The sequence below is a fragment of the Penaeus vannamei genome, chromosome 5 (assembly GCF_042767895.1).
Source record: "Penaeus vannamei isolate JL-2024 chromosome 5, ASM4276789v1, whole genome shotgun sequence".
Taxonomy (NCBI): Eukaryota; Metazoa; Arthropoda; class Malacostraca; order Decapoda; family Penaeidae; genus Penaeus; species Penaeus vannamei.
Window position 1 is genome coordinate 10,934,196 of NC_091553.1, and position 10,000 is coordinate 10,944,195.

The window sequence follows — 10,000 nt, forward strand, 5'->3', positions numbered from 1 at the left end:
AGTTAATACTGTCTCTTGTTGATAAATATGAAGGGCTTTACTATAAAATGTTAAATTCTGTTGATGATAACACTGCGTTCATTCGTTAACAAAATTAACGGCGGGAATTTATCAACAATCCTTTGGCATAGGGAAGCACATGCTGAAAGATCACGGCGGCTGCAGTGGCCTATACGTGAGCATGTGAACATATACTTTCGTACATACTTACACAGTCACGTATAGATTACCTACGCAGGTATACATACGCACGATACATGTTCTCTTTCCTGCTCTTTTTCTATTTCCTCTCTCTCCCTCTTTCTTCCTTTCTTACCCCCTCTCTCTCTCAGACACAATCTCTCTCTCAATCTCACTTTTTGTTCTCTCTCTCTCTCTCTCTCTCTCAATCTCTCTTGCTCTCTTAATTCTCTCTCTCTCTCTCTCTCAATGCCGATCTTTCTCTCTCTCTCTCTCTCTCTTTCTCTCAATCTCTCTTAATTTATCGCTCTCTCTCTTTCAATGTCAATCTCTCTTTATCCCCCCCCCTCTCTCTCTCACTTACTCTCTCTTTTCTCTCCCTCCCGCTCTTTGTATTAAACACATACACACTTAAATATGCCAAAATGATTACTATATAAAATTTTGAATATATTGCTACACTTATCATATTTTTTCTATAATCTATGGTTATGAAAAAACTGTTAAACGTTCATGTTTTTTCTACCTCACTATTTTTTTTTACTGAACATATCACATCAAACGCTATGGAACACGCAAGGAGAGGCAGACAGGATGCGTCAATGTGAAACAGGACTCGCTGCTGATAACTGGAGAACACAAGCGCCTTCAAGAACGGCCAACAGAGATATCAATATGAAGTGAACGTTCAGAATGCCACGCCTCGCTCACGGCTGCTGTCAGCCCGTTGCCACAGGGCCATGGTCTTCTCGATGGCATGAGCTTTCTAGGTGCCATGAGCCTAGAAGAGTCTCCTTTCTAGGTGCCATGGTGAATCTTCTCGATACCTTTGCCTTCGCATTGTCGTGAGCCGTCTGGGTGTTATGAGCATTTTTGTTATCAGACTCCTCAGCATCTTTGTTGATGTTAGCCTCCTCGTTGCCCTGAGCCTTCTCAGTGCCCGGGGCTTTCTCGTTGCCAAGAACCTCCTCGTCGCCGTGAGACTTCTGTGTGTGTCGTACTCCCGTTCCTTTTGGTTCTGGCGTTGCTGCCTCTGAGCCGTGTTCTTTCCATCTGGGTTAAGTGCTTTTCCGCGACGAGGACCCGGCTCGTCCAGCCAGAATACAGTTAGTGAAACTGCTTTAACGCCGACATGGAGACTTCAGGCTATTCTGGCACGGCGGAAGCCTGATATTTTTTCTTCGTTTAGATATAGAGTTACATGTAGTATACGAAGGGAACAATATGGCTGTTAATCATCCTGACATCCTCAAAACAAAAGCTGTTCAAACACACACACACACATACACACATACATACACACACGTTTATCCATGATGATTAAGAGCCTCTTGCGAGAAGCCCTGAAAGCATGTTCCTTGCACTTGGCCGTGAGGCTCGGTGGCGCGGGCGTGACCACGGGCGGCGGCGGCGGCGGCGGCGGGCCGAACGGCGGAGCACGTTTCAACATGTCGCGGTTCCTGATGTAGGGGTCGCCATTATTTTCTTTGATATGCAGTCATGGAAGGGCAAGGCCTTGATCATTTGCATTATGTATAATGGGACTAGAAGAGAACACAGATATAACCGATACTACAATGTGTGCGTGTTCTAGATTAGTTTCAGAACACACTCACGCACCCATCCACACACACACTCACATATACACACTAAATATGCTACATCAGGAACCTGTGACAAATCGAGATGTACGTATACACAAACAAATCAGATACTATTTTCTTTAGCACATTCATTCAACACATTTATTTTTTTAGGATTTTTTTTTGGTTACTGTTATGTTGAAAGTAGTATTTTTATGTGTCATGTATCGCACAAACATTTTTTGCCACGACTGTTGATGATATACCGATATCTTTTCGAAATTTTGCCGGATGTGAGTATTGCTTTTGTTTTCGTCATCGAGGCCGAGCCGGAGCCAGGGAGGCCGCGGCCGGTTGTCGCCGGCTGCGCTCGCCTCTCCGGCCCGGCTCCCTGCGGCTGAGGCTAAATCATCGTGTTTTCATGCTGTGTTTGCCTGGCGCCGCGAGCTCGGGTCCCCGCTCACCGGAGGTTGCCGTTGTACCGGGGATCTGCCTGCCTCGCGAGTGGCGGAAAGCCTCAGCTGGCGATGGATGGCGTCCTCCAGTCGGTGGAGCCCAGTGAGGTGGAGGAGGTCCAGATGGCGGAGCCAGCCGAGGGCGAGGCGAGCATGTCATCCACCTCCTCCCGCCCTCCGCCCCCCGCCCCCCCTCTGCTCGCCCTCCCTTGATGGCTGCGGGCGTCCGCCACCAGGTACGGCTGCTCGCGGTGCTGCGAGTGCGCGTGGGCGGGGCAAGGTGGGCGTCATGAGTCGCTGAAGGAGTGCTTGGTGGCCGCTGGACGTCGGGAAGCGGAGGCGGAGGCGGAGGCGGAGGCGGGGAGGGCGCCAGGCTCGTCGGGGGTGTGGCTGCGGGAGGAGGCAGAGTTAGACAATTCGCGGGCATTTATTGGTTGTTGGTCCTTGTGGGATGGATTTTGATGGACATGAATATGATGTTAGGGAACTTGAAAAAGGACAGAAGGAGTAAATCAATGGCTAACATTCTCCTGCATGCTCATTCCCTACACATGTATCAATGTCATGCAGCTGCGATTTCGTTGTAGTGAATAAAGTAACAATACATTATGCCAAATACCTCAGTTAATAACATTTACTATAAATTTTCAGTTACAAAAGACATATAAAGTTACGGGAATAACTAATCTGACTTTCCTGGAGAGAAATAAAAGAATTACCATCATATAAAAAGATACATGTTTTCTATATTATTACAAATTATTCTCATGATCCCCAGGAAACTTATCAAGCAAACAAAACAATAATACAATCATAAACTGATAAATAACGCATCGTGATAGATTTTTTACATTTCTTCAGCCTAAACCTTGATAAAAGCATCTATTTGGTGATGTGAAGATATTTTAGTGAAGATATTTTGCAGGAACTGCGAGATGCGCAGAGTACATAAACACACATATCGAAGTGAGTGTAAAGAAGCTGCTTCAGAAGCCCCAGCACGGATGAAGCTTCTCGAAGCTTCATCCGGACTGTCCACTAGGGCTCGCGGATCGCTTGGACGGCTAAATCCCCGACTTCCACCCCCTGACGTCCACCCACTGACGCTCATCCCCCGACTTCCACCTCCTTCGGTCCACCCCCTGACGTCCACTAAGTGACTTCCACCCACTGTGAAGCCGTCGACACACACCTATCTGGTGAACGCTGCTATTATCACGCCCCGTGTTGCCATGGCGACGACCAGAGATCCGGAAAGGTTGACGAGGATACTTATCTCACCGACGCCGCTTGGGGAGGAGGGGGAAGGGGGGAAGGGGGGGGGCAAAGCGGATAAGCACGCAGTCGGCGTTCGGGAAGCAGACGCCGGGTGTGGCGCTCGGAGACGCAGCAGGCAAGCAAGGGAGCAAGCAGGTTAATGACGAATCGGTCAGGCGCCCAGACCGATTCGTCATTAACCTGCTTGCTCCCTTGCTTGCTTGCTTGCTTGGAATTGCTGGCAGATGAGTCGGCTCAGAGCGGCTGTCTGTGGATAATTCAGCCACGCTTACGCACATGTACGAGCACACACACACATATATGTATGTATGTACACACACACACACACACACACACACACACACACACACACACACACACAAACACACACACACACACACACACACACACACACACACACACACACACACACACACACACACACACACACACACACACACATACATATCTATCAATCTATCTATCTATCTGTCTATAAATATATACACATATATATCCATTTACATATATACACACGTGTGTGTATGTATGCGAATAATCAGGGCTAGACTCTTCAAAATCAGCAAGAAAAAAATGGAATCAGTTTCCTGTCACGACCTCTCTCGCAAGGTCAACGACGCTGCCTCTTCTCGAAGGATCTGGATGACCTTCCCAACGTCTGACCGAGGGCGGGACTCGAACTCACGAACTCTGATCCCAAGCAGCGCGTGTTACCGCTACACCACAGCAAAGTTAACAATTACAGTTTTGTCTCTGTTGTTGAGGAGTTAAACCATCAAACAAACCTTTGATTATGAATAAAGTAATTAAAGTAACATGAAACCCAAGTAAATATCTTTCTTACATACCTAACTTAAGGGATAGAAAGTCGATATAGGTGGAGGGAGAGAGGTAGCGACAGTGGGATGACAAAATAGGAGCAGTGAAGAGAGGGAATATGAACAGTGTAAAGGAGCATTAAAGAGGGGGGGAGGAGGCAAGCGTTGGATAGGGGGAGGGGAGGGAGGGAGAGCGATGGAGAGGGGGAGGGGGAGAGAGGGAAGGGGGGAGAATGTTGGGGAGGGGGAGGGGGAGAGAGGGGGAAGGAGGGAGAGCGATGGAGAAGGGGAGGGGGAGAATGTTGGGGAAGGGGAGGGGGAAGGAGGGAGAGCGTTGGAGAGGGAGAGGGAGAGAGGGAAGGGGGGAGAATGTTGGGGAGGGGGAGGGGGAAGGAGGGAGAGCGTTGGAGAGGGGGAGGGAGAGAGGGAAGGGGGGAGAACGTTGGAGAGGGGGAGGGGGAGAGAGGGAAGGGGGGGGGGAAACGTTCGAGAGGGGGAGGGGGATAGAGAGGTGGAGAGCGTTGGAGAGAGGGGTTACAAGCAGAGGAAAGGGATATCGTACTTGGCAGTGGTCCCAGAATCCAGCAGCATGAGCCCTGGAATGCGCTTCATCCTTATATCTAATCTCTCTCATGCTCATGTTTACTTCACTGTTTGTTTGATTTTCTAACCAATTGTCACATTTATCAGAATTTAAATTCTGTCCTTACATACCATATCATTCGTGAAAGTTAATTTCTCATTCTCAAAGTTCTCTTCTTCACCATCTTACACTATTCCTCTCAGACTTCCGTCTCTTATTTTCTTACTCTATTCTTCGCTCTCTTCGTCCGACCCTGAGTGTATCGATCTGGATTTGCGATGGGGTGAGACGCTGGATATGATCACTAATCCAACTTTCCCCTTGTTATTATCCTCTCTCTCGGCTAACGGTGAGAATAACCACACGTCGAGGGTGTTGCGTGTGAATTGCAAGTATCGTGAATTATTGACGCCTTACCACACTCACTAACGTAGTTTTTTTTTCTTTTTTCTATCGTTAACACCAATTTCTCTCTTTCTCTGTCTATCTGTTTGTCTCTCCTTTCCCTCTCTCTCTCTCTCTCTCTCTCTCTCTCTCTCTCTCTCTCTCTCTCTCTCTCTCTCTCTCTCTCATCCCTCCCTCTTCTTTCTCTTCCTTTCTCTCTCTCTCTCTCTCTCGGCGATCCCAAGCATAGCCTCTGTCGCTGGCGCCTCCTTGACGTAAAATGAAAGACTCTCCACTTTGACAGAAATGGGCCAATGACGTTGCCTGTTGACGTACGAGGGACTAATTCCTCCTTTATACCTTGATCCAAATGAAAGATTCATCGGGTCTTCCATGAAAGACTAATTCCACGCTGAGCATAATAGGAGACTAATGATTTCTTTCCATCTACCAGCCAAAACTTTTTCCGGCAGATAACTCATTCTTTGGAATGAAATGCTCAGAAAATAAATATTTTTTCTCTCGTCGAAAGCTCAAGCTCTGGCGGGTAAGACAACGCCTCATAAAAACATCGTAGCAGGACGATCAAAGAGAACGTGGCTCCCAAACCCACGCGCCGTTAGGCTGTCGCAGCGGGGAAAACGACAACAAAAACAACATATAAGAAATGACAACTAACTTCTCCATTTTCTTCTTCAGTGATGGAAGCAGCGAAGTTCGTTTCTGTGTCAGTGATTCAAAATCGAACGCCTACACCACCAAAACAATAACAGCAGCGAATCAAAACATCAAAACATCGAAACTAGCTGGCGTGTAAAAAAAAAGGGGGGGGGGGGGGTGATGGTGGTGACGATACTAATGATTAAGGTGATGGCATTTGTGATTGTGGTGGTAAAGTTGCTGATAGCACTGATGATACTGATGATAGTAATAATAATAATGATGATAATGCTAACGATAATAATAATGATGATAATGCTAATGATAATGCTAATGCTAACGATAATAATAATGATGATAATGATAATGATAAGATAATGAAAATAATGATAACAATATTGATAATGGTATTGCCAACAATCGTAATGTTTATGATGATAAAAGCAATAATAATAATAATAATGATAATTAAAGATGATGATAAGATCATGATAGTAGTATGTCTACATCTAAATTCATATCCATGTCTATATATAAATCTATTTCTCTGTCTGTCTGTATATATGGCATTTGACCATCGGACTCAAAGGCAGGGTATAGCCCACCCTCTCCCCATCAGGACACATGTCACAAACAACACTAAGAGCGGCGTGGGAAAGTCTGGCGAAGGTCCATGTCCAACAACGGATGGTAACAAGGCTAAGAGAAATGGGAAAATGGAATGGACCCGACATATTTACAGGAGCAGAGAGATAAGGTTTCAAAATATAATGAATTTGAAGCGAAAGCCTTTGCACGAGAATACCATACTAATCAGGAAGAGTAAAGGAAATCAACAAATGTGAGGACATAATATATCCCATCAGAGTGAAAGATTAGAATCCTTAAAAGCATTTCTAGAAGATACAATCTTTTAATCCAGCTGCCTCCATTAGGTTTGATTAACTAGATTATTTAAGCCAATTTGTCGGTTTAGTTGGTGGAAATAACACTTAGAGTGTATTAACACTTGCTTGCTCTACCGACAGATTTTGATGCGTATATATCAAAGTGATAACTAAATATATACAATATGATATCATTAACATATCTCTATGAGGAAAACTACAAGTAAATTGAGCTTATCTAGCCTCCAACATGCCAGTGAAATTATATAACTAACAGAAGAACTACATATGTATTCAGCTTATTCTGACTGCAACATTGTGATAAAAGAGAAGTTGCTATGCGGGGAAAATGTCCCGCAAAGTAACTCTTTCATTGCTGCTAAAATACGGAGTGAATTCTGTCAGTCGTGTATTTTGTAATGGAGCATGTTTGTATCGCTTTTCGTTGACAATGTGACGAAATTCTACGATTTATTAGCTACAAGAACATGGTTCATTTGAATGTAGTCCCACTTTTTCATCTTTAATGTGATAAGCATGACATTTCATTCTCGTTTTCCGTTTTCAGAGTCAATACAAATAATTTAATTAAACAGCCGACTTTACTGGACAGCGTGTGAATTGCAAGTAACATTAATTATTGACGCCTTACCACACTCACCAACGCCGGTAATTTTGTTTTCTTTACTTCTATCGTTAACAGCAATTTCTCTCTTCCTTTGTCTATCTGTTTGTCTCTACTCCCTCTCTGTCTGTCTCTCTTTCTCTCTCTCTCTCTCTCTCTCCCTCCCTCCCCTCTCCCTCTCCCCCTTCAGTCTGTCTTCTGACGCGTCCATTAACCCCCCCCCCCTTCCATCATGTCGCCGCTCCTGACATTGTTTATTGAATTACTCCGCCGGGGAGCCCCGCTCTTTTTTCCCTTCCCTTGTCTCCTCTCTCCTCTCTCCACTCCATCTGTCTCCCCTCTTCCACTCCTCGCTTCCTCGCTTTATCCCTCGACCTCTATTTCCCTCTTCTTCTCCTTAAATTGACCTCCTTTTTTGGGTAAAGTCGTTTGGATCTCGATAGGGGGAGGGGGAGGGGGAGGGGAGAGGGCAGTGTGGTTTTTATGTTTTTTTTCTATCTTTTATTTTTTCTTTGATGTTTGTTGTCTTAGGAAACGGTGGTAGAGGAATTAATGTGGTTTCCTGTATTTTCATGTGATCTATTATTACCATTTCTTTTTCATCATCGCCTCTTTTGCCTCCTCGCTTTTCTTACCTTCTTCTTTTTATCATCTTTATCATTATCAACACCATCAGCAGCATCGTCATTATCTTCATTATCATTATTACTGTTATTCTTATCAGTATCATTATAGTGATAGTGGTACTACTACTGCTACTAATAATAACAGTAATAACGATAATAACAATGGCAATAATGATGATGCTAATAATAATATTAATGATAATAATACTAACAATGATTATTGTTATCGTTATCATTATCATCATTATTATCATTATTTTTCTTTATCATTACAATCATGATCATTATTGCTGTTATCATAACTACCATTAGCATTACTATAATTATTATTATTATCATTAATGTTATCAAATCAAAAGAAAAGGATAAGTATAACCCAGGAACTACTCTTATTCCCCACCAAGCTGACGTACAAGTAAGAAATCCAACACAGTAATAACAGATGTGCCTAAACAGCTGTTTCATATACCATAGACAGTACTCGGCTAGGGGACCAATGCTGCCCACTCTCTCTCTCTCTCTCTCTCTCTCTCTCTCTCTCTCTCTCTCTCTCTGTCTCTCTCTCTCTCTCTCTCTCTCTCTCTCTCTCTCTCTCTCTCTCTCTCTCTCTCTCTCTCTCTCTCTCTCTCTCTCTCTCTCTCTCTCTCTCTCTCTCTCTCACCCTCCCCATTACCTTTCATTTGCATTCAAGGCATTCGACAGAAACCAAAGGAAAACGGGCATCTCGGTTCTGCCTGATCGCCTAAATAAATCGCTAAGAAGGGTCGTTCCGTTGCCATCATGCGGAGGCCCCGGGTATGTCGTGGACGTTAAGAGGGGAGGTCAGCAAGGTCCCGTAAAAGCTGGCGATGTCAAGGGGCAAAGGTACTTGAATCAGGGACCTCATTAAGAGACTTGGATCGTGGACCATGGCGCTGCTGCTGTGGTAGTAGCGGGGCAATACGAACATACATTTTCTTTTTTTCTTTTACAGTATTTCGTTTCTAAAAAAGAAATCTGCGGTGCACTGTATCTATGCCGACTTGCTATTTACAGTGTGCGAGTCCACGCCTGAACAAAGGCAGGGTGCACAATGGATGTCCTGGCAAATCGATCAGTGATGTAGCCTTTGTGACGAAGGCCATTACATTATCATCAAAGACTACTCGCGATGATTCCTTTCTCCCTCCCTCTCTCTGTCTCTGTCCGTGCTTCTCACTCTCTCTTTCTCTATTTCTGTCTCTGTCTCTGTCTCTCCCTCTCTCTCTCTCTCTCTCTCTCTGTCTTTGTCCGTGCTTCTCACTCTTTCTGTCTCTGTCTCTGTCCGTGCTTCTCATTCTTTCTGTCTCTGTCTGTCTGTCTGTCTCTCTCTCTCTCTCTGTCCGTGCTTCTCACTCTCTCTCTCTCTCTGTCCGTGCTTCTCACTCTCTCTCTCTCTGTCCGTGCTTCTCACTCTCTCTTTCTCTATTTCTGTCTCTGTCTCTGTCTCTGTCTCTGTCTGTCTGTCTGTCTGTCTCTCTCTCTCTCTCTCTCTCTCTGTCTCTGTCTGTCTGTCTGTCTGTCTCTCTCTCTCTCTCTCTCTCTCTCTCTCTCTCTCTCTCTCTCTTCACACTATTTTTTCTTTGCCCGCCTGTCTGTCTATCTGACTGACTATCTGTTAGTCTGTCTATGCGTCTGTCTCTATTTGTCTGTCGGTTCCACTGATGAACTGAATTTAGATCTTACTTTCCTTTGACATTTTCTTCATTAATGGACCTTTTGATTAGATTAGGTACAGGAGGCTTTGGAGTAAGACGTTTGCATTTGAACTTCGCCATTTGACCTTTTCCTGAATCAAATGTTAGGTCTTGAGAGATTCCTCTTTCGAAGAAACTAATGCATTCACTACAGTCCAAATGCATTTGTTCTTTATTATGGACTTTGGGCATTGGATTAGTCAGTC

At 44.7% G+C, this 10,000-nt stretch overlaps 1 protein-coding gene across 4 annotated transcripts in view; it reads right to left on the reverse strand.

Annotated features, from left to right (window-relative positions):
* Window positions 1-10,000, reverse strand: part of LOC138861834 (uncharacterized) — a 64,553-nt gene that overhangs the window by 233 nt on the left and 54,320 nt on the right. For all 4 annotated transcript variants that reach the window (XM_070121857.1, XM_070121859.1, XM_070121860.1 and 1 more), the window contains one exon: window positions 1-2,608. This exon is cut by the window's left edge and continues 233 nt beyond it. In XM_070121857.1, coding sequence (XP_069977958.1) covers window positions 2,375-2,608 — 234 coding nt within the window. In that variant the 3' untranslated portion in view covers window positions 1-2,374. The remainder of the gene's footprint in view (window positions 2,609-10,000) is intronic.